This window comes from Hippichthys cyanospilos, chromosome 11 (genome assembly GCF_059441005.1).
Source record: "Hippichthys cyanospilos isolate Australia breed blue-spotted pipefish chromosome 11, RoL_Hcya_1.0, whole genome shotgun sequence".
Lineage (NCBI taxonomy): Eukaryota > Metazoa > Chordata > Actinopteri > Syngnathiformes > Syngnathidae > Hippichthys > Hippichthys cyanospilos.
The window spans coordinates 16,422,274-16,446,766 of record NC_142379.1 but is presented as its reverse complement, the minus strand read 5'-3'; the positions used below and the strand labels follow the sequence as shown (position 1 = coordinate 16,446,766).

The 24,493-nt window shown below is 38.8% G+C and overlaps 1 protein-coding gene across 3 annotated transcripts in view; it reads left to right on the top strand.

Moving 5' to 3' along the window:
- pdgfd (platelet derived growth factor d) overlaps positions 1-20,997 on the top strand; it is a 43,336-nt gene extending 22,339 nt beyond the window's left edge. For all 3 annotated transcript variants that reach the window (XM_088427525.1, XM_088427526.1, XM_088427524.1), the window contains 6 exons: positions 3,099-3,288; positions 5,419-5,596; positions 11,673-11,726; positions 12,789-12,999; positions 16,607-16,824; positions 18,412-20,997. In XM_088427525.1, coding sequence (XP_088283651.1) covers positions 3,099-3,288; positions 5,419-5,596; positions 11,673-11,726; positions 12,789-12,999; positions 16,607-16,824; positions 18,412-18,546 — 986 coding nt within the window. In that variant the 3' untranslated portion in view covers positions 18,547-20,997. The remainder of the gene's footprint in view (positions 1-3,098; positions 3,289-5,418; positions 5,597-11,672; positions 11,727-12,788; positions 13,000-16,606; positions 16,825-18,411) is intronic.
- The last annotated feature ends 3,496 nt before the right edge of the window (positions 20,998-24,493 follow it).

The window sequence follows — 24,493 nt, the reverse complement described above, 5'->3', positions numbered from 1 at the left end:
GGAATAGGTTCTAGCATACTTGCAACTCTGATATAGAACATCCATGCATGGATGACATTTGGCGATACAAGGTTTGACGGGACAGACAGAGACAAAAGCAAGAACAGAGCAAAACAAAAGAACAGCATTCACATTATGTTGGTGTTGCATTTTTTGCTTTTCACTGCTGTATTTATGTCCACTTCAGCTTGCCAGTAGTCTACTGCAACCTGCAGTGCAGCAGTCAACAGTGAAAATGAAAGTGCTTTGACACCACATTAGCAGACAACCACACACACACAAACACACACATAGATGTATCCCTCAATAACCTTAGAGGGTAAAAGTTCCTGACACCCAAGCATTTTTATGCGTTAATGGAACTTTGTAGTCAACCTTCTCAACCATGCGAAAAGCACTTAAGAAAACACACACAAATATCTGCATATATAGGCTTTAATGCTATCAAAATGTTCCATATTTTCTGATCAATGAAATAGCATAGTAAAGAAAAGAAAACAACTCTTAAACGGAAATTGAATACGGAAGGCACAGAAGTAATTGGGTGGAAGGAGAAAGCCAAAGCTTCATCATCCTCATCTTCATTCTGGGGTGCAGACTGTGCTGCCTTGATTATACATTCAGCTCCTTCTTACAAAATCCACACAACTTGGAAGAAAAAACCAGCCCTGTCAGCCCACTTCAGCATGTTGCTTGACCTTCAGACATTGCGTGAGTGTGTGTGTCTACACCAGGTATTCCTAATTTATTAGGATATTAATATGCTTGCACAGTCATATTATATAGAGCCACCCCTCATTTAAAGAGTAAAGTGCTATCCGCACCAAGAGCAATAAACTTACCATAAATTTATCAGTAGAAAGTAGCAGGGGGAACAATATTGTTATGATGTAATCAATTTGAGAGACAATGACTGATAGCCTTGCTTTATTCAGCATAACATGGTCAACATGGCAAGACTCATTCATCTGTGTGAGGCGCAAAAACAATTAGGAGCATCAAGAAAAATGACGAACATTTAACAGTGACATGTACCTTTAGCAGGAATCTCGGATCTAAACTTGAACCTGACTTTTAACAATCATATCAAATAAGTGAGACAGTCTTTACTAACTGAAAAATATCTCCAGACTGAAGATTGTATACTCCAAACAGAACAGGAGAAATGTGGCCATGCTTTTATCTCCAGTAGATTTAATTTTTGTAATGGACCCCTGATTGGACTCCACAAAAGAGCATCTAAAAGCTCCAGTTCACTCAGAATGCTGCAATATGGGTTCTGACCAGAACAAAAAAATCAGAGGATATTATTCCAGTCCTAAAGGCTGGCTTCACATCAGCTCGAGAATATATGTTAAAACTTTGCTCCTGGTCTTTAAAATCACGGGATGGTTTAAATCCTAAACACATCAAAAAAATGCTGACAGCATAAGCTTGTAAACCCAGTAGATCTCTGAGGTCTGCAGACTCAGGTTAGTTAATGAAACCCCAAGGCACAACTCATTGACCCCAATGATAAATACAAAAAATAGATGGCAGTTTCCCTCAGCTCCCCCTCAGACACGGGTCACCAAGGCTTGGGGGTGGGGCTCATTGGCAAGCCGGGTATTGTAAGAGCTGGGCGGCGGCCTGTGGCGAGGACCTTGGCTGTCCTAAGGTAGATCTGGGGAGATGGAATGTCCCTTCTCTGGCAGTGAAGGATCCTGAGCTGGTGTGCAAGAGAAAAAACAACAGTACAAAATACTCATCCTTTTTGGTGTTTTTGGAGGGTGTGCTGGAGAGCACTCCCTCGTTCTGCCCGGGGGACTTCAATGCTGATTTGAGCAATGACAGTGAGACCTGGAGGGGTGTGAGTGGGAAGGATGGCCCTATCCATCTGAACCAGAGCGCTGTTTTGTTATTGGACCGCCGACCTCCGATTTGCAGCCACACATTGGGTGTAGAAAGGAGTGGCGCAGACAACTGTGGTGTGTTGGCTCCAATGGTGGGGGAGGATGCCAATCTGACCTGGTAGACCAAAACGTATTGTGAGGGTCGGCTGGAAGCATTTACCAGAGTTCATTTCCAGTGATAGACAGAATTTCGAAAGGGGCTCAGTGTTTTGGTTTGCTTTTTACAGATGGTGTGGTGCTGTGGACTTCTTCAGCTCGTGATCTCCAATGCTTACTGGTGGGTTTTGTAGTCGAGTGTGAACTGTTGGGATGAAGCACTTTCAAACGTGAGACCATGGTCCTGAGTCAGAAAAGGGTGGAGTGCCCTCTCCAGGTCCCCAAGTAGAGGAGTTTAAGTATCTCGAGGTTTCATTCTTGAGTGATATCAGGAAGGAGAGGGAAATCAACAGAGGAATTGGTGCAGCGGCTGCTCTGATGCTCTGTCTGTACCCATCCGTGCCGTGGTGAAGAAGTAGATGAGTCCAAAGGCGAAGCTTGTTGTCATGTTTCTATTGTAGATTAGGGTTGCTTTTTTCAGTTTTGGGGGGTTTTGGTATTTTCAAGTTGTGGGTTTCTTTTCACTTCTTTTGTCTTTTCCCCATTTAGTTTCCCTCGCGTCGGTCCTCATTATCGTGATTTGTACCTGCGTGTCTGTGTACCTGCCCTTCGTGTGTCATCCAATCAGCTTCCTCTGCCTTTTGTTCCTCTCCACCTGTTTTGCGTTGCCTTGTCGAGTCTGTAATCTATTTAAGTCAGAGTTTGCATTCAGTTAGTTGTCAGGTCATTGTCTACGTCTAAGGTTGTTACGTGTTTCCGTCCTAGCAGTACTCTGCGTCCCTGTTGCTATTTTTCCTGGGAGTTTGGTTTCAATTTCAAGTTTTGTTTGTTACTTTTTGGATCTTGGCAATAAATCCTATCTTTTGAGCTTCTCTGCATTTTGGGCCCCCTTCCTGCATCTCTCACCAACATGTCCCGGAATCATGCCACTTGTTATGTTCAAATGTTCTGTTTTTCATCTTGCGGTCTTGTTTTTAGCTCTGTTAATGGAAATTATAAGTCAACATTATACTTCAAGGTTTTGCTGGTCATATTATATTTCTTCAATAAAATGTTTTGTTATGAATTAATACTCATATCAGCTAACAGACATCACATGTTTCTCTGCAGATGTGTACCAAAAAGAGGACAACATCACTGTCACACCGCCAGGCGGAGTCATCAATAGCCCACGTTTCCCTAATTCGTACCCACGCAATCTGCTGTTGTCATGGATATTGGTATCGCCACCGGGAACCCGGATACACCTGGAGTTTGACGGTCATTTTGGCTTGGAGGAGGCTGAGAACAACGTTTGCAGGTAACACATTGAAAATATATACCGATGAGCGAGAAGTCAACGGATTCTGGGGACATATAGAAGGAAGATTAAATGAGTCTTTACAAATTGGAAGAAAAAGTTATGTGTTTCTGTATACGGTGCATACAGAAATGCCAGGCATCCCAATTTTTGTGCAAGTGGAAGCATCGCTGCATGTGTTTAACAATTTGGCTGACCGGTCTGAGCAAAACTGAGCATTCCAATGCAGCGAGGATATGCCATAAGATCACTGTCGACATTTTTCAGTTGGCCCGAAATGACCCACAGAACCTTCTTTTGACCATTACAAAAATTGAGCATTCCTTATCCTGAGCAGTGAGGTGTGATGAGCTATTCCATACCTTTGTCACGTACCATTGCAATTTTGATTCTTGATGCATGCGCGGTGGATAACTTGCAGGATCGACTACTTTTCCTAGGAGATTGGCATGATGTTGTCTTGATTTACATATTGTGACCTGTACTCATGGAAAATAGATTCATATTCACAGGCAGCAATCCACACGAGAGATTTGAGTTGTGATTAAGTGAAGCTTCATAGTTGTACAAGTGGGAGTTCTATTAAAAAGACTTTGTACATGTAGGTTTTCGATTCATAAAAAAAGTCAAACACAAAAAATGGTTGTACTCACAATAAATCATTTATGTACACAATTTCGACTCGTACTAACAAACAAAAACTATTATGGATACGAATACGAATGGTTAAACACCCATTCGCCTTTATGACAGCATTCTTACTCTATGCGAGAACGTATCCATGAAGATGAACAGAGCAGCATGACAATTTGGTGTCAGAAAAAAAAGCCAAAATGAAATGTACACACTCACAATTAAAGACTAAGCAACCAGATCAAAGAGGAAGACACGAGGGATAAGAAAGAAACTTGTATGGTTTAATATTAGCTTGAATGTCATGGCGTTAAAACCATATTAATGACGTAAAATAAAGAAAGGGATCTACAGCAGAGAAGACTATGGGAGTGCAGAAGCTTTGAAAGAATAAAGAATGGCCCTACTATATGTGCACCGTATATTTGATAGATTTCATGACCAGCAAGTGCTTGTATTAATGTGCCTACTTCATTAAATTAGGCAAATTATCAGCTAATATTTGCATTTCACAAATCCTGGATTTACAAAATCTCAAGCAAGTCTTCAATAAACATGACTTCTTCTCAAAATGTGAGGCACAATGATGATTATAATAACAATGTAAAGACGAGGAAAATAGCCAAGGAATCCTGGGTAAACATATGTCAATTAAATAGCAATGATAGATACGCTAAACAATAGAATTTGTAATAAACAATAAATAAATCCAAATTATAACCTGTTGAAAATACAAGATCCATTGATGCTAAACGCACATGATGTGACAGCAAAATGGACATAATACTGTTATAGAATCAATCAGGCAGAACCTAAGGTGTCTCATTAACAGACATTGAATTAACAATTACTGCTGATGAAGAGGGGATCCAGCAATTATTTGTAAGGAATTGAACAAGCAATTAAATGCTGGAAAGTTGCAAATCCGCCTTCACAACCTGGAGGAAAGGTCATTATTGATCTTATACTGAAAATTGGCATATTCACTTGGAAAACCGATCAATGCCCATTGCCCAAAGAATTGAGTGGAATAAATAGTCACTCTTCCAAGAAAGAATGTGAACAAAGAAATCAGTGGAATAAAGGAATGAATCTGATGTTTTAATTGGTTAAACACACACACACACCTTTAATAGGGTAAATTAGAATCAATCATATTTTAAAAAATTATAACTGAAAACATTCTAATCAATTTTGTAATCGTTGTAAGCACATTGTTATCTCAATTAACAGGTGTTTGGCCTTCAACGTCGAAACAATATGCAACATTTATATCAATATCGTTCACATCTCTTGGGTCTACAACTTTGTTTAAATCGCTTTTATCTGTACCTGTGAGTGTTTTACAAACATCAATAAGCACATCATTGTATTGCTGTAATGTATGCATTTGTTGTCTTGGGCCATGATAGTGGTAATATATGTGTAAGAATATGTTTTGTCATCATTTACTTACAGATGTGTTCTTGGACTCTTCCTATTTATTTTTCACTGCAGGTATGACTTTGTTGAAGTGGAGGACCAATCAGAGACCAGCACTATAATTTGGGGTCGCTGGTGTGGACAGAAAGCCCCGCCCAGTCTCAATTCCAAATCCAACATCCTCAAAATAACCTTCAAGTCTGACAATTACTTTGTTGCCAAGCCGGGATTCAAAGTCTACTATTCATTTCTGGTGAGATGCGCACACGCTCGCAACCATAGCTGACAGCATCTGACCTGAACTGGTTCTTTCACACCATTGCATTCGTTTTTTGAATAAGGGAGAAATGTGTACAATCCTCGACTCGGTCCCCTAAGGATAAATTAAATGTTCATGCCGCATTTTTTCTACATACACAAAAGCAAAGAGAAGTTTAGCGATACGCATGAATGAGGAGGTGTCAATTTGAACAGGCCAGAGATGAGCGAGCCTCCTGAGGGTCTGCTGCCTTGCTCATGTACTGGCATCCTTTGGGACAAATCATCTAACTTACTGTAAAAGTCAAATTAATACAGTATTTGCTTGCTATCTTGATGTGACATGTAATTAGACAGTGGGACATTTGAACTCTCACAGCGAACACTCGAACGTCCAAGCCAATTTGGATACTGGTGGACTTTGATTTGTGCTGTTTTCCCATGGGAAACCACTGACATGACAAAACTCCAGTCCCAGTCCAGAGATGGCACAAAAAAATAAAAAAAACATAAATTCAATGCACTGTATATGCATGCTTCAAACAACACTTTACATCTGACAATGAAATGACAAACCTTAACAGGTTTCACTGCATATTGAATCCACTAATGAAACACAATACTTTTATCAACATTTCAAATATGCATCTTCTTTGACAATGCCGAAACAATATCTAACAAAGAGGTCTTCTGAGAACCTATACAATTATCTCCTGAATGCCCAGAACTACATCACACCTCCTTTTTGTGTTTTTCATTGCAGTACTGTTTTTTTCCTTTTTACTCAGAATGGTATTCATTTATACAACGACTTTTACGAAACAAAATGTAAACAGTAAAGGTTTTTAAACACGTTTTTATTGTCTCTTGCTGAAACGCTGATAAAACATCCAAAAACAGGAAGTTTTCTCGTTCAAGTGTGTCACAACCGAAATGGCAGACAGGAGACACAGTGCTGTTGTGCTGCACAAGTCAAAGAGATTGATCAGGTTCATGTAACAATGGGTATATTTTTGCAGGAAATAGTTTCACGAGATCAAATAGTGATCAAATGTGATCAAATAGAAAGAGCTACTGGCCCAGCATCAGCTCTTTTAAGTTTGTTTTTTGTTTATTCGCCGTAAAATCATAGTGGCCTAAAATCATAGTCCTTTCAAAATGCAATGAAATATGAATTGATAAATTGAGGGATGTGTGAGCGGTTGGATGGAGTTAAGGTGTTGATAGTACAGGAACAAAAACATTTCCTCTTTGTCAGATGAGCAGATACGGAAATCAGCAAACTTTTTTTGTTGGGCAGAGGAGAGGAGAACCTCTGGCATTGCGCACCCTGTAATCAGAGCTATAGGAGTAAGAGAAATAGCAGCAGAGAAACAAACACAAGGTCATTTGAAGATTTTTCTTTAATGTCACAGATGGGGATGAACATTGGCCATTATCTACCAAAGAAGAAAAAAATGTTGCTACACAAGGCCAAGTCGCAGGAGAAATAGTCCATTTGCTGAGCATCCGTTGCTTTCATTTTTCTTTCATTTTGACGTTAAAGCTCCCGTGACCACAGCTGCCTCCCATTACAATCCGTGCAAAATGCTCTGGCTATAAATAGCCCGCTGTACAGTATGTTCAGGTAGCATAGCTCATATTTGAATGTTTACATGCCAACATGCCATGTACCAAAGTTGCTCATAAGTATGCTGTTTAAACCCACTTCTCCCTCTCTCCTCTTTCACTGTCAAATTCCCATCAAATCACCCCTTTGATGAATTGCACTCATTTGTACAATTTCTTGCCTGTATCTGAGTAATTGTTTACGCAGCCGGACTGAAGTTGTGTGGCTAGTGGGTCTAATTTGCTCTCTTCAGAGCTGTCAAACTGATAAGAGGGAGGAGATGTGGAGGCAGGGAGTGAGAAGGAGGAGGAGAAAGGACGCATCCCTGGAAAGAGAGAACAGGTGTCTCAGATGGTATCAGCAAGTCAGCTAATGACTTAAATGCCTACGCTGAGAGAGAAAAACAGACAGAGACCGTATAAAAGCAGCCAGGGACCATGAACTAAACTGGATTCATTCACAAACACAAAGGTTAGAAGAGAACAACATAACCATAAATGCTTTGTTACAGTTGTTACGATGCGTCTAATAACATTTTCAATCTGATTTACAATGACGATAATTGGATGGTAAATCTTGAAGCTCAATAAGCTGTAGTAGGGAAAAATACAAAAATTCATCCAAAAATGTCCGGACTTTGTAGTAACTAAATCACATGAATCAAAAAACATAAATACAAAAATTGTTGAAAACTCACCAGGTTTTTTTCCGCAATGTCATAACAATTAACTCCTTCTCAACTGTTAACTACCACAATGTTAAAAATATTTTTACACAAAATAGAGTAAATGTTACATTTTGAATCGCTAGTTTTTCCCATTTTGAAAGTGCGGGGGTTTTATGTCAGCAAAATCATTTTTCCCGTTAAACCTAAGTTGTTTTTAGAAGAAAATACTTTTTTTTTTATTATTTATGTTTGAGCTGTCATTCAAGCGAAACATGTTGGTGTCAGAGCTTAAACTTTACCTGCAATGAGTCCTTTTACAAAACCTTCAATTTTTCCCATTTGGGACACTGGGATATTCAGTTAAACTTGCCTCTTTTCATATTACAAAAGAATTACAAACAGGAGAAATAAACTTTTTTTTTTTTCTGACAAGAAAAACCCTACTACTTCTAAGTACAGAAAAATGATACCAAAAAGTTAAATACAATCAGATTTTAGCTGGGCAGTGAATCTTTAAAGTACAGTACCCCTAGATTGAGCCTGAGCACTACACATTGAGAAACACCAGTTTAATTACATGCAAGCAGGAATCCTCTTTAAATAAGTCTTACCTCTTAGTTGATGACATTTACACCCTAGGTACCTTCTGAAACGATGTGATGTAAAGAAAAATTAAATCAAGCGTCATTTTCATAGCTAATAAAAAAATATGTTGATAGACACCAATAAGTTGCAGTAAGAACCTTTAAGCCTCTCTTTTCAAAACGTCAGTGTCCTCCAGATAACTCTTTGTGTGGGGTAAAAGTCGACAGTGAAATGCTCGGGCCGCCGTGGTCATCTCGGACACATTTAATCCTCAGCTGTCTTGCTGTCCGATTGGACCAAATGGAGGTTGAAAAGGCCAGCTCCCTGGTGTCCACAGCACTCGACTGCTTTTGTAAATAAGGGAGTGCCCTCTTGCCACCAGCAATACCGCCAATATTCACTGATGTATTTTTCAGTGGCAAATATTGTTTCGTATATTGTACAACAAAACTACATTGGGAAAAACAATAAATCTTTTTTTTTTTTTTTTGAGGGCCATTTATTGACTTTGGATCAAAGTGAATGTTATATCCACCAGCATTTTCAGCTATCTGATCAGTATGGGTCTATATGGGCCAGATGTGGATGACATGATACATTTAACCTTAAAAGGAGATGATGAGTCAGGTGGTATGCACTCATTTGCGCACACTCACTTACAGGAAAGACTGAACTCATTTACACAGCTGGTCAACCAGCATGAATCAGCGTGAGCTTTAAAAAGCCGCATGCCAGAATTTGTTTAGATTTTGATAACATTTGCAGATGTAAATGATCACAAAATGACTTTGCAGTGTCAAAGGTGACATTTTCCTTCTGCACCAGAGACACTATTAAACACTTCAAGAGACGGAGATCATAGCAAATGTGATTTTTGTGTCAGGGCCTGAAAGTGATTGAATTGGTTTTTGCCTGACATATAAAGGATTCATGCACTCAAACATTCATTCACTGCCGGTGGCAAACTTCATTATGTAGCCACAGCTACCCTGGAGCAGGATGACAGAAGCACAGCTGCCATTTTGCGCCTACGGCCACCGCTGGATATTTTATACTTGTCACATGAAAGCAATTATACACTCTCTGTAAGCCAACTATTGTGTGCTTGCCGTCAAATAAACGTACAAAGCCATCAATGTAGAGATTTCGTTTTTTCATTTGAGAGACCAAGGTGCATCAGCCGTTTTATTACCGTTCCAGAAAAATAATCATTATTTAGTAGGGATGGTATAACATAAATAATCAGTTGTTGATTAACGGGCAGTGAGTCATGATAAAACTTATACAACTAAAGTATTTCTGTTACTTTTTACATTTGTACTTCTCCTTTGAGGAGTGTTTGGATGAAGGAAGTCCAACATATTATCTAACTTGAGGCAGCCTCATAAATTTTCCTTTGACATCAATTCAGTGCAAGGCAAGGCAAGACCTTCCTCAGACACATCCGTGTATCGCTATTTTGTCTTTTTGCTGATGAGACTGTTTGCAAGCCTCATCACACTGTCACTTTCACTGGGCTCAAGGTTGTACGGTATTACAGCTGAGTAGAGCCAGCACCTTAAAGTCAAAGGCTTTGATTGCTCTCTCAAGATTTAGAGGGAGTTTCTGCCCCAAGCCACCGATATCTTGAAATTGTCAGGCAAGATGGGACATAAGACATTAAATTGCAGAAATTGGTTTCCTATGAGGGAAGGTTAAGTTTTAAGGTCAACATGTCCAGTAGGTGCGTAAAATAGGGGCGAGGTAGTTGGGTCATCTGATTAAGTCGCATTCTCTATGCTACTGCGTTGAAATGACCAGGCATGTGTTTAGAGGTGCTGCAGCAGGATTATGCCTTAGAAATAAGCCTGTGAAATAAGGGGGGAGTCCAGGGAAGAGACAACTGGGACCCAGTGCTTTACTACATATTATTATTATTATTATTGTTATTATCATCTTCATTATTATCATTATATTTGGGTTTACTTAGCGATCTATCTAATTGGATCAGAAAGACACACATGCACACATTCGAATTGCATAGCCCCAAATCACAAATATATCATGTATATGTATTTAAAAATCCTCATTACGCCATTCTAATTGACTTGTTTTGAATTCATGACAGCAATATATTTTGTTTTACAATTATGTTTTTACTTTTATTGTGTCAAAATGAAAATCTCATGTTATTTTACTTCAGATTGTTTTGTAGGAAAGTTTTGACCATATCTATATTTTTTTGTGATCTGTCAGACCTCACAAAACGGATGTTTGACACACTAATAAGGCAAGGTTCACACTGCAGGTACTAATGCTTGATTCTGTTTGTTTTTTTTTATTTTATTTCATTTTTTTTTTTTTTTAACATCCGATTTTTTTTGCGGTTGTTCATGTTTCCAACTAAATGCAACCTGTATGTGACATGTGTTTGAACGCTAAATGTCCCAAGATTGTGCCACATGTGCATTGAGGACATCACAACGTCACAGAAAATGGCCGCATTTAACGTGTTTGTAGAAGTACCTGCAATGACTTAAAATGACTGTCATAGCAAAGCCAGAATATTTTCAATCCGTTAAATTTGAGGAGTAAATTTAGAAGGGAAACGGTGAGGTTTTCAGTCATGGCATTTTGTGCACTGCCAGCAACGTCTCTTTCGATTTCACCGAGCGAGCGGTTCACTCACTCTGAGCGAGAGGGAAAGAGACAGATGCAAAATACACATTGCTCTTACTTTGTTGAGTTATCTTTGCCCCTTCCACTCTTGTTTTTTTTGGATTTCCTGATCTGTTCCTGTCTTTTGATGCAGAATTGTGATGTTCATCGCTTTTTTTGTTCCAAGTTAGATGAATGCGAACTGGCCATTCAGACTTAAGTCGCATGTAAAAGGATTAGATACGTAACAGATTTAGTACCGCATACCAAAGTAGTCTGGGTCGCATTTGAAGAAATTGGATTTGTGTCAGTCACATCAAAATATTAAATACAGGTTGGATAGGGACAAGAAAATCGTAATTGAGTCACTTCAGGCGTCAATGTGAACCTAGCCTAAAATCTTTTTTTTTTTGGTCTTTTAAGATTTCTGCTTGATTACCCCTGCAATAGAGATTTTAGATTTCTGCTTAAGTACCTCTGCAAAAACACAATCAACATGAAAGTGCAGTAGTAATGTACACCCTAAATAATCCCTTGTTCAACGTATTCATTATTGCTATTTCTTCCTCTTAGCCTGATATCCCTCTGCCTGCGTCCCAAACTAACTGGGAGGCTGTTACCACATCGGTAAGTCCTACACAGGTTGTATGAATTACATGATTGTATGATTACAACATTAAAGACATTCGCACTGGAATTCACGGTAAATATAATTGTAATACAGAGGAATTCCTCTTCAGGAACATGCCAATCTAATTCAGACAGTTTAAAAAAGTCTCACACCTATTTTACTTTATCCATCCATCCATTTCCTGTAGCCGCTTATATTCACTGAGGTCGCTGGCTTGCTGGTGCCTATCCCAACTGTCTTCAGGCAGTAGACGGGAACACCCCAGATAGGTTGCCACGCAATTTGCTTTATAGTACAACATATTTTGTCCCCTAAACAAGTATAAACTATACTGTTTAAAACATACAAATTTGTGATCCATTCAACTCCTATCACGTATGGCTATTGCCACGCAGAAAGAAATGTTTAATGGTTACATTAATAATTGTTATGACATGATGTCCATTTGTATGGACCAAAGCACAGCCACTTACGGCACGCACATATCCGATTCATGCATACACAATACTGTGTATATTGTACACGAGGCTTGAGATGTAAAATGTCATGCTTTCTTAGACTAATGTTTTTGTAAGTACATGTAATTCCAGTAATTTGTGTATGTCTATGGAAGCGCCCTGTGGTCGGCGACGTATGAAATCATAATAATTAGTGTGCATCGTTGCGTATGGCACTTTTTCTACATGGACTGACTGTGTGTGGGCGTATACACAATCCGTACATATGTAATTTATCACTAACATAGTGGATGCAGATTGCTCTAATTTTCGTATTTAAAATGAGGTAGCGAGCTTATGAACATCATGGCACTGTATGTGCAGAGTCTATCGAGAACTATTACAGTTGACTGGACAAATAACCACACTTTTTTTTTCGACATGCACATGTTTTAAAACACATTGCAATAAAATGCAAATGTGTTGCTTTATCCGCTGTTGTCATCTACACTTTGCTTGTCACAGACATTTTGGTTACAGTGAACACTGAATTCAAAATGATTCATTGACCTAGAGTATAAATAGGGTGGAATAATTTATGTTTTGGGCTTTTATTCTTAGGATAGCAGTCCAGCGGGGCCGGTGGCAGTTACACAGGTTCCATTCTCATTAGATGACCTGGATCGAACTATTGCTGCCTTTGACACGGTGGAGCAGCTTTTAAGATCGCTCAACCCAGACACTTGGAAACAGGACCTGGACAGCATTTTCACACAAACACACATTCATTATAGATCCAGGTCTTATCATCTGGCGAGCAGGCACAACAAAGGTATGGTATACTGTATATACACTCCATTTACAATCAATGATTCACACCCATCAGTGAACAGTTACTCGTGTCCCATTCATCGGACAAATCCTTATCTTTCTCATCCTTACAGGTTATGACTCGTGCCATTTTCTTTTTATTCTGTGCATTTATTAGTGCATGTTTGTTTTAACTCATTGATTAGACTAAATACATTTATTTAGCCATTTTCAACAATAAAATGTTATTTTGTCTAGAATGAATTTGATAACTAAATTATTTTTAATGTACGGTTAATACCCATGAAAACACATTTTCCAAATTGCTGTCGACTGAAAATAACATCACATGATGCTCGAGGCTCAGGAATCATCAATCATGGCTCATCTGTTTTTTTACATTTGGTCATCTGACGCTCTCAAGCTGAGCCATCATTGGTTGGTAACTGAGCCCAGAGTGTATGTGATGCCAATTTCTGTTGACAACAAGTGGCAAAAAGTGACATGAAAAAAATAAGATTCAGACAAAATATTAAAATGTCGAAATCTGTACAGCATCCCTTTAATGGAGGCTGTTATTGGTAAAGGAATCCATTACTGGTGAAGGAAACCATTTAATGGAAGTACTCAAGAAAATAGCCAAACCCCAAAAGTATTCAGTATATACTATTATGCATATACATTTCTGGCATTTTGTCACTCTTGGGGCTTCTTTGGTAAATATTTGAACTAGATGGCAAATCCATATTTATCAATGCATGTGTGTGCGCATGCTTTGTTAGCTGATGATAGTCCCATATGTTGAGGAACACATATTGCAGCCCCTCAGAGGAGTAGTTGCTGCAGGTCGTTGATACGACAGACCGCCTCACTCTAATTGGAAATTCAGCTTGTGCAGTGGAGCGGAAATGTGCCGCAGTCAGCAGCTTAGCTTTGTTTTCATTAAGACGCACACATCCTCTCTATCTCTCGTTCTCCTTTGTTCCCTTAAAGACACCAAGCCAGATCATTAGGAACGGTTAAGTACCGATACCAGGTAATGGTACTGGGCCGATACCGCCGTCTTATTTCAAGCCATTGGTACGTGCAATGGTGCGCCATACTTGTATGGGCCCTCTTGTGGTTCTTTTATAACCGGGAACTAAGTGCACCCATTAAATGTTGTTGAAATAAAACATTGCCGTCAATCTCTTATAATATTAAATAAACATGCGGTAATGGAGTTCTTGGGAATTTTTTTGAAATTGTCTATCATTGTTCTTGCTTGGAAATGTTATGCATCAAAAGTACAAGTAGTACAGAGCTTGGTATTGGTGATTACTTAAGAATTGAGGTCTCATACTGGTAACAGCCTGAAGAAATGTATTGTACATCCATACAAATGAAAATTTTCACTGTTTTAATTCCAAGTAACCAGGGGTAGCCATACATGTGTTAACTCACAGGTCAGAGACTAAACCAAATAATCTTGTTGATTATTTTATTGCTTTTTTATCATCAGATTAGGGCTTAAAAGCTGTAGACATCAAGAAAATGAGTTACTGTTATCACCTAACTTTTAAAAATCCTAATTGAGAAGAACTGCATGCAAAATCCTAATTGACAAGTACTGCATGCAAAACAGACTATACGAAAATATTGGTTGACTTACAGTGTATGGGTGCAGGCAATGACAGCGATATTCCAAACCAAACATCCCCTCACACTCTCAAAGAAATCGTCAGCTTCCATTACTATCTCGTGACTTTTCCAGCCTCTTCAGGAGGCCAGCCTCTTCAGTCACCAGATTTTTCAGTACAATGTTATGTTTTCATATCACTATGTGAAAGGGTTGTAGCTTTACAATGGTTAATGATAAAGGGATACTATAAAAGTTGTTTAGCGCAATTGTGCTGCTTTAGCACTTAAAGGGTTAATTAATAGTCACCCCTCCGTGTTCAAACTATAAATTGATTAGCATTTGCCCAAAGGTAATGTGAAGATATCTTATTTTCAAGACAGATTTAGTGCTGTTCACTAGTTTGGAGCAAAGGCTCATTTTAAACACATAGCATCTGCCAGACTACCCAATATATCCATTTACAATTCAGTTCAAGAACTATGCTCATAAAATTCTTATTTTTAGTAGTCATTTCAATTGTACATCAACAAGAGTTCCAGAATTGGAGAACATTTGGGCTTTAAAACTTTTGAAATGCAATCCTTCACTTTAAAGATTTCCTTCTACATATCCGCTAATAGCAGGTGATAAACTATCATACTTGTGCAGTTGTACACTTGTGTCAATGGTCCATTTTTTTTTAATACATGTTAATGTTTAATACAAGTCTGGCGCTTTAATCACAGTAACAGGGTTGCAGGTAACGGGTGCAAATTCTGACCAATGTTAACGTTTTCTCAAGAGTAAAACCTAGCTATCAGAGACAATCATATGAGGCTAACTCACATATCTTGAATAATCAATATTATTTGAAATACTATGTTTAGGCAAACACACTTTCCCAGCAACGAAACAAATAATACCTCCAAAAATGGCATTTAAATTTTATTTGAACTGTTTTATTTGAAATTGAATTTGGTCATTGGGTAGAGTGGCACAAGAGAAAGCCTTTGGTGAGGACTCCAGACTTGATTTTAGTAGCTTATATTTGGATTATTTGATATTTGATGAATAGAGTGGAGAACACAGGTGTCAAATTCAAGACCCGGGGGCCTGACCCAGCCCGCCACATCATTTCAGGGGGCCCTCGTAATGCTAATTAGGACTTCAAGTCGTCTTTTACACATTTTATTTTTTGTTAGCAATACCTCTTTTTCAAAATGTGTAAATTTGTGACGATCATACTTAACATTTATTTGACTCGCAATGGCCCTCCATCAAAAAGTATTACTACAATGTGGCCAATGATGAAAATGAGCCTGACACTCCTGGTGTTGAATGTCCTCCAATCCTCAAATGACCCTGGATTATTTTTGGTCAAGGCATGCAGAGTTGAGAGTATTTTGGTACTTTATATGCAATCATGTTCTGATTTGGGGAAAAAAACTGACAGAAATGCAAATCTTTAAAGCAGGGGCATTTTGTTGTTCAGTGAAGGTAATGCACATGCTCGGAGGTCACAACCAAGACAGCAATTGTGGACCGAGGAGTTGTTGTGGTGTTTTTTTTTTCTTTTTTTTTCCCTCAATATAATTGAGTTTTGAAATTACATTTCTGCTGCAGCCAACCAATATGCAGTACCGACGGTTAAATCAGCCGATCTATAAATAGTTCATGTGTGTAATCACCACGCTTAGGGGTGACAGAGGGGTGATGATTACTGTCCTTACTTTGACCTGTGTCAAGAGAATAATCTAGCCCTGATTGCTTCTCTTTTCCCCCTGTCTTTTGTATTCCGCAACATGTGTTCCTCAAGTCACCCTATTTCACAGAAGATATATTCTAGAGCTGCCTTGCACTTATGTGTCAAAGATCACAATTTATGGTTTTGTGCTTACTTTTGTTGGGATTAATATCCCTTTAGTCTTTGAATATTAGCGAAGATGTAATTATTGCCAGCATTCAGTACATTCTTTTCAAAAATCCGCTTGTGACAGATTCTATCCCAATGTTTTCCGTCACTGTTCAGTTGACCTGAATCGCCTCTACGATGACGTAAAGCGGTACAGCTGCACCCCTCGCAACTACTCGGTGAACCTGCGTGAGGAGCTTCGGGCCACCAACGCTGTCTTCTTTCCCCGGTGCATTCTGGTCAAGCGCTGTGGCGGCAACTGTGGATGTGGCACTAATAACTGGAACAACGGCTGCACCTGTCAGGCCTCTAAGACCACGCTAAAACTACATGAGGTGGGTCACACAACATGACGTTCACACACAGTCAATAGAATAGGATGGAACAGACATAAAAGCAAATGGAAGAAATAATTCACTCGTTTTCGCTTCTTTTTCTTAAATAACTTTGACATTATTATTTTAAATACTATATTAAGATACTATATTATTTAATACTGTAAACCGTTATTATGTGCGGTTTTGTTACACTACATGCATGTAGGTGCCTCTTCAAATATTTGTTCATTTTCGCTATTTTTAGAATATTTATGACATATGACGGGAACAATACAGTAAGGTAATTCACATGCAGACTTCAAGCCTTACAGTAGAGAGCGTCTGGGATCAAAACTTTGCTCAGGTACATGCATGATGATGCAAATTAAGTTTGAATAATCATGTATAGCTTCACATTCGAGACTGATATTTTTGTATGGGAGAGTGACTTTACATAGAGCCATTTCCAACTCCAAAGACAGAAAAATACACCCATATCAATTCAAAATTGGTAACTTTCCAAAAAGAATACGACTGAATGTGTTCAGTCCCAAATGTGATCCCAAATCAACAATTAATTAGCAGCACACCAGTACTATCTCACTTTTTCCCCCTCTTTTCAGCTCGCTCAATTCTTCTCTGAGCAATGTTAAAATCCCTTCCTTTTATGGGTTCCAATCATCAAACTATATTTTCCTAATTCCCTTTTAATGTATTCCTTTAAAGATGTCATTCAGGCTTTTCTCTCTTGTCCATCCATCTCTTTGTTCTTCCATGGTTTCCTTTTTGAGTCCCCTCTCTCTCTTTTTATGTCTAACAATGAGACTGCAGACAAGTAGGATTTACTGTAGTTTCTAATTGTGTGTGCAGCTTTTAGTTTTTATTGCATAATTACTCGTTCCATTGTTTGAGTGCCGGGAAGCCCTGATATTCATCATAGTCAGCCTTCACATACTACATTTGATGGGAATTAGAGAAAAAAAAAAAAGCTTCTATTTTAAAAGCACCACCTGCAGCAAAACCACATGATCACTTGTATTTGATTTCAAAGGCCAAAATGGCCTTCGGCTTCTTCTTCGGCTTTCTAATCCTACTTTTTGCGAGTCTAAAATATGTTCCTATTGTCATCAAATTGCCAGGTGCGCCGAGGATGCGGCAGCTCGTCTGCCGAAATGCCCGCTGAGGCGTAGCGTGTCTACCAATTTCACAAACGCACACATGAAAATAAAGATGCACTCGTTTTTACGACGAGTGCGCAGGTGCATGTCTATAAAAAATATTGTTCCTAATCCTTACATCAACTGCTCCAGTTGCACATACACAATGTAAAAAAATTCCTGGCCATTCACATACAGTATACATTTAATGTTGGCATCTGTCCTTTCAATGTACCAATACATTAGTATTTTCATTCAAACATTTTTCCAGCCATTTTACAATAACATGTGAGTCCATTTATATGAATACATAATACAAACTTATGCTTGGCCAACATTCATGATAAATTAGAAAAAATACATTGGTTTAGTACTCAGGAACCACATAGCTTATAGCCAAACATTTGAAGGCCCTGTGCTGTCTCAACTCATCCACCCTGTCTTCCAGGTACTCAAGTACGCCCCAGAGACCACTCTGTACCAGCGCCATCGCAGGACAAGGGTACGCTGGGTCATCGATGAGATCTTCCTCACACACCACGACAAGTGTGAATGTGCCTGTCCCTCACAGCCTCCGCGCTGAAATACTGACACAAACTGGCTTGAATTGTTGGACGCCTTCTGCTATTTTGCCATGAACTTTTTATAAAACTACCTATGCAGTAAATGCAAGGGAGGAGACGGTTTGACGGATGATGCCACCTATACGTAACAGTAACTACTCCGGAGGAATAGTGTAATGTAAAACTCAAACTAAAAGCCAAACAGAAATGAACAAATATATTTGGTTACATGAGATAAGTGGATATTAAGATGTCTTACTGGGAAAATGCTGATGCTTACTGGGAAAACAAGCCTAAAAAAGTAGTTTATTTATAATACCGAATTCCCCACCCTCCCAATGTTCCACAAAGCCCATCTTTTGTTTTGCACACATTCCTGCCTGCAAGAATTCCAGCATCCCTTTGTCCTTGGATCCGTTTGGACCCTGTTCCCTCCCTTTTGTTTCCTCTTGACTTGTCTCTTCTAACACACAGAAAACACACACGCACACATCCTTTCTTATCACTCACGACCAAACGCATCAGAGATGTCAGCACAGACTACCGCACTCTGCCCACTTTTCTGAGCGTTCCGGGCATTCCAGCGGCTAACCGGGAATCCTGCTAACACCATGCACCTCAGACATAAAAAAAAAATCACACAAGCCAGGGAGAAACAACAAGGGAACCCATCAGAGACCAATGGCAGATGTTAAAGGATATTTCTTTAACATACAATATCGCGTCAACATTGGGACACCGCTTTTGGTGTTTCAAAGCTCTTCCTGAATTGTGACTACATCCTATAAAGACTTTTTGGACAACCGTTGAGGAAGGCTGTTTTCTTTTCGCGGTAACTGCCTCAATGCTCAAAGAAAAGTAACTTAAAGGCATGGGAGACTGGATTTGATTGGGAAGAACCACTCTAGAGCTCTGTGACCTCATCCTCATCACACACCTTTGGAAGGAAGGAGACTGAAATGAACCGTGCCTGCGATTCGGGACCTCTCGGGTCACATCTCACAAATGCCTCTCTAATTGGGCCAAAATTCGGATGGGCACACTTTAACATCTTATAATGGCTCGATGGTTCAGCTATAAAGGGTGAGCCGACTCAATTTTTTCTGCCATTTTCACCTTCGGCCCGCCTGCTCATGTTTCCATTGTTATTTGTCAAGGATATGTTTTTTCACACATGCGCAACCATGTAATTAGCACTTTAAAGCACACTTTTTCTGTGAATTGGAGTGATGCTATTTTAGTGAGTGCGTGCGACTTTATGCAAATGTGGACGTGTGTATGCGGAAGTGCTTTTTTCCAAGCGGTGGAGAAGGCTTCCAACAGTCTGGAAGCGGCCAGCCCAAAAAAACCTTGTGACTATTTGACATGTGGCAGTGTGTGAGACAGTGTGCAAGTAAAGTGTGAGTGTGTGTTGGCGTATCACACGTACACATCTCAGATTTGGGATTTAAATAAAAGCAATCCTCGATTATCTCTCGGCCATTCACTCCCATGTGACTCCTAATCACTCGTGACATGGATATCTATTAAAAAAAACGATTTTCACACTCTGCTTTTGCTCCTAAGGCAGAGAAGAACAATAAATGGAAGCTGATCTGACACTGAAGCCATCGTATTTGCCTGATTCCTTGTGATGTCAAATGTTTGAGTGGCCTTTGTATGAGGCAGAATCGATACAGCGCGATCATTGTAAAGGCTCCAACAAATGTCTGCAGGAACACTGAATGAGAAATATCATCTGAAAAATATATAATGCGCGCTTCAATAGTGCAATAGTTTTCCAGCACGATGAAGTCTGCTGGATCTGGTGGGCCAGACTTGACTGGAATACAAACATCACTAACAAATGATGTGACTCAGATAATCTCTGTACGCGACTAACACATACGAATGCTCAGCCGATATCCATATATACGTTGGCCATTTGCATGTAAAGATAACAAGTGAATGTTCTTATAGCTTGAAAGCTCATCAAGGTCACGAATCATCTTTTGCTAAACGTTGAGATCCTCCAAAAAAGGCTGTTTTGAAACCCTTTGCCCGTGCTTGCGTGTGCTGTGTCTTTCAGGGACGGTGTTGTCAGCGCATTTCAGTTTTGCGCGCAACAAGTGGCTTTCATTAATTAACAGAGTACAATCGAACAATATAGCCACAAATGAACAACATGGCATTTACAGCTACTTGGGCAACATTTTACATCACATACCACCACATAAGTTCCAGATTCACCCGAAATGTTAAAAAGTCAGCCTGTTCTTTCTTTTTCTCATTTGTGACTCACACACGATCAGCGCTGCCAGTCCAGTGATTGTTTGAGCGAGACAAAAGTGCTGCTTTTGCTTTTGCTTCATCTTGGGAATATTCATGACGAAAACTGTAGCCTTTAATTTATTGTGTCTTTCTCGCTTGTTTTGTTTGGGGCGGGAAATCAGCTGAATGATTTTGATAAATAAAGTTTGCCGCTTCAGTGAGTTTTGCAGTCTTTGCCGCGTGTTTGATCATGTGTAGAGAAGAACACATTTGTGGCAGATGGAGAGATCTTCAAGATGAAGGAAGGGTAAGAAAGCAGAAAAAGAAACCTCAGGGAAGATGGGCTGGAAGATGTTGTCTTGTGCATCCCTGTGCATGAGTTGCCATGGAAACCACATATGTGCTTTTCAGGTCAATGTATCTGCAGTAAGGTCAGCAGAGTCAGCACCAAAGAAGTCAGATGAAAATTAATGAGTGCTTTGCCCTGGAGGGATGATTTAATTGTTGATTTTGTATTCAGTGATTGAGTGTGACAGCAGACTGTGATTAACCATTTCCTGCCTGCGTAGAAGGCGCTTTGATAAAAAGCTAATATTTGAGATGACATGCACTCAGACGTGGAACCTCTGAGGTCACTCATAATCCGCCCTGGGGAACAAGAAACATTCTTTTCCATGGGAAATAATGGAGAAAGATTCAACCTATTTCTCACTCATCATAAAATATCTGAAAGGAAACTTTTCTAAAACCCCAAAACGTCAAAGAAAAACAAAGCACGCAAGGGCTAGAGACGTTAGATTCAAGACTGTTATTGTTATATGCATAGAAACTCTACACAATGAAATTATTATTCTGTTCACTTCCCAGAAAAGACTGGCATTGCACACAATAGACATAATAACAAAATAGGCAATAATAAAAACAGTAATAGGGCAATAAGAGCAGTGGTAATGAAACACTAATACAGGAATAGACTCACATTCTTAACCTATTATGGAGTAGATGGAGTGGAAGAAACTACGTACATATGAGGATCCAAAATATCATGGAGTGCAAAATATTATTCTCTCTGTTTTTCTGGGGGTTGTTTTCGGCCATTCTGGATGATTGTGATTTTAATTGAAGTAACAATAAGGAAAACATCTCTCTTTTATTCAGCTTTCTGGACAATTATGAAATTAATTGAAGTAATTATACAATCAAGCATTGATTTCGAAATTGTATTTATAAAAAAAAAAGGCATCTGCAAAATGATTAGAGACAATCATCCATGCAGATTTGGAATTAGGTTTGATGTCAACTTAACATTTATAGCTTGTGCAAAAATATAGCTAATCAAAGTTTGTGCCCACTTGCTTGAATTTCTCAATGACGTAGTTTCAAAGTTTTGTTAACTTGTATGGTCTGCATTTCTGCAAAGCCTCAAGTTCACATTTTGGCTCATTTTCAAATTGTCATATATATATATATATATATATATATATATATATATATATATATATATATATATATATATATATATATATATATATATATATATATATATATATTCCTAATGATATGCAATTGTTGGAAAATACTTTTTCTACATGAAATAAAAGACACACATACCCATTTCTCACTCATTTTCACAATAAAAGCAAGAACAAATCTAGGTAAAAAGCCCCTTTACAATTTTCAAGCTTGAATTGATTCTTAGAATGAGCCCGTGATGGCTGGATGCCAAATGGCGTCCAACTGCAACATTGATTCCATCATTAAATCAGTGCACAGTGCCTATGGGACCATTCACAAAAGCAAACTCGGAGCAAATAAAATGGCATGATCTATTCGATGAAACCCAACAAAGCTTTATACATAGATTTGCTCCTGCTTGTTAATGTGTGATGGGAAATGTCCTGTACGCATAAACTTTTATTTCAAGGAACTGATTGTAGATGGTATGTTAAATAATGACACACGCATGCATAAATGTAAGGCCGGAGGTGTTGTGTGACACTGGCCACCAAAATGAAAAAATTCGGGCGACGCCTCTGGCATGCCATGCATCTCACTAAGACGCTCACTTCATTTCCTATTCATTCAGTTCATGAAAGTTCATGAATCTCGCTAACTTCATTTCATATTCATTTGATTCATACATTTTTTTCATTCATAAGTTAATTCATTATTCGTTTGATTAAATATGTAGTAAATATTTCAATTTGAGTCCGTCTCTATTATAGAGCAGCAAGTTTTTTGGACACATCTAAAAAAAACAACAATAATGTTCATTCTTGCATATTTATGATGCCATTATTTGAAAAAGACTTTAATGTCCCCGGCTATGTTAAATGTATTTGCACAAAGTATGATCATCAGATCATCAGGTTATGGCGATAACATTGAATTTTACTCACACTCAAATAGGTTCGACCTACTCCATGAGTCAGACTAGACTTTCTAGGGTCGAAAATTGAAAAAAAAAGGGAAAGAAAAAAAAACCTCTTATAGTCCAGTAATTTGATTGAAAAGGAAATCTGCAGTGGTGGTGGTAATACAGATATTCACATCTTAACAAGAAATACAGTGCATCAACAATAGCATGAATTCCACAGGCTTGTGTATTCCCCTCCACTGTACATCTCTCTGCCCTCTTGTATTTTAAACTGGTCGCCAACGTAAGAGATTTTTGCCCTTGTGTGTGTCATGTGATGAGGGCAATGGCGACACATAGTGGTGAACGCAGGTAGTGCAGCGATGTGATGGAATAATGCGCCATGTTGATGTAACATTGAGCCAAATTGATGTAAAATTATCATGTAAATTATTGGCTTAAGATACCAGTCAGAATTGACCTCGACTGGAATAAAACAAATAAATGAATATAATATAAATATATTATAAATAAATATATCATAAACAGCAGACACCAAATCATCTCTGAAGACAACCAACATTAAAGAAGTCCATGAAGTCAACTCACAATGTAGACACATTGTGAGGCCATAAGATCAAAGCAAGCTTTTAGCAATAAGTCATGCTCAATATTACTCTGTAACTGCCATTGGAAAAAGTGTCAATTGATCACAAATGTTAAGACCTATGTTCATGTTTATTCTGTAAATGTGCACATATGATATGTTATTGCCTTTTTTAGCCTGATTTGAAATATGCAACTTGTTATTACCATTTTAAACTGTATCTTTGATCAAGATACAGCTGAATCATATCGGAATGTTCGTGTGTTCAAGTGGAAAGTTACTAAACGGCCAGCACAGACACTGAGCTGCCAGGTCAGCATACCAAAAGAGGAACAAATGCCCATGTATGCTTATTCTTGGTGGAAAGGCTGCTGCCTGGCCTTGAGTTGATATTAGTCATGTCCGATCGTTCGATTAAAAGTGCTCAAAGTGTCACAGTGACACTTTCACTTCCTCCATTTAAGGCTAAGATCGTTCATTAAGGCTAAGATCGTTCAAAGTCCTCCATTTAAGGTTAAGATCGTTCAAAGTATGTTCCATTACGCGTACATCGAGTCATGGGATTGAGGTCCTATAAAAAGGCCAACACCCAAGACTCGTAGCTTCCTTTTTGCCTTTGCCTGCCAAAAGCGTGAGGATCCTCTCCAGGCTTCGGGTGTAAACCACCAAGTCGGAGTAGGACTCTGTCACTCTCAGAATTGGACACTTTTTAAATTCTTGCGACGTTGTTAGCCTTCGGAGGATTTCAAGCAGC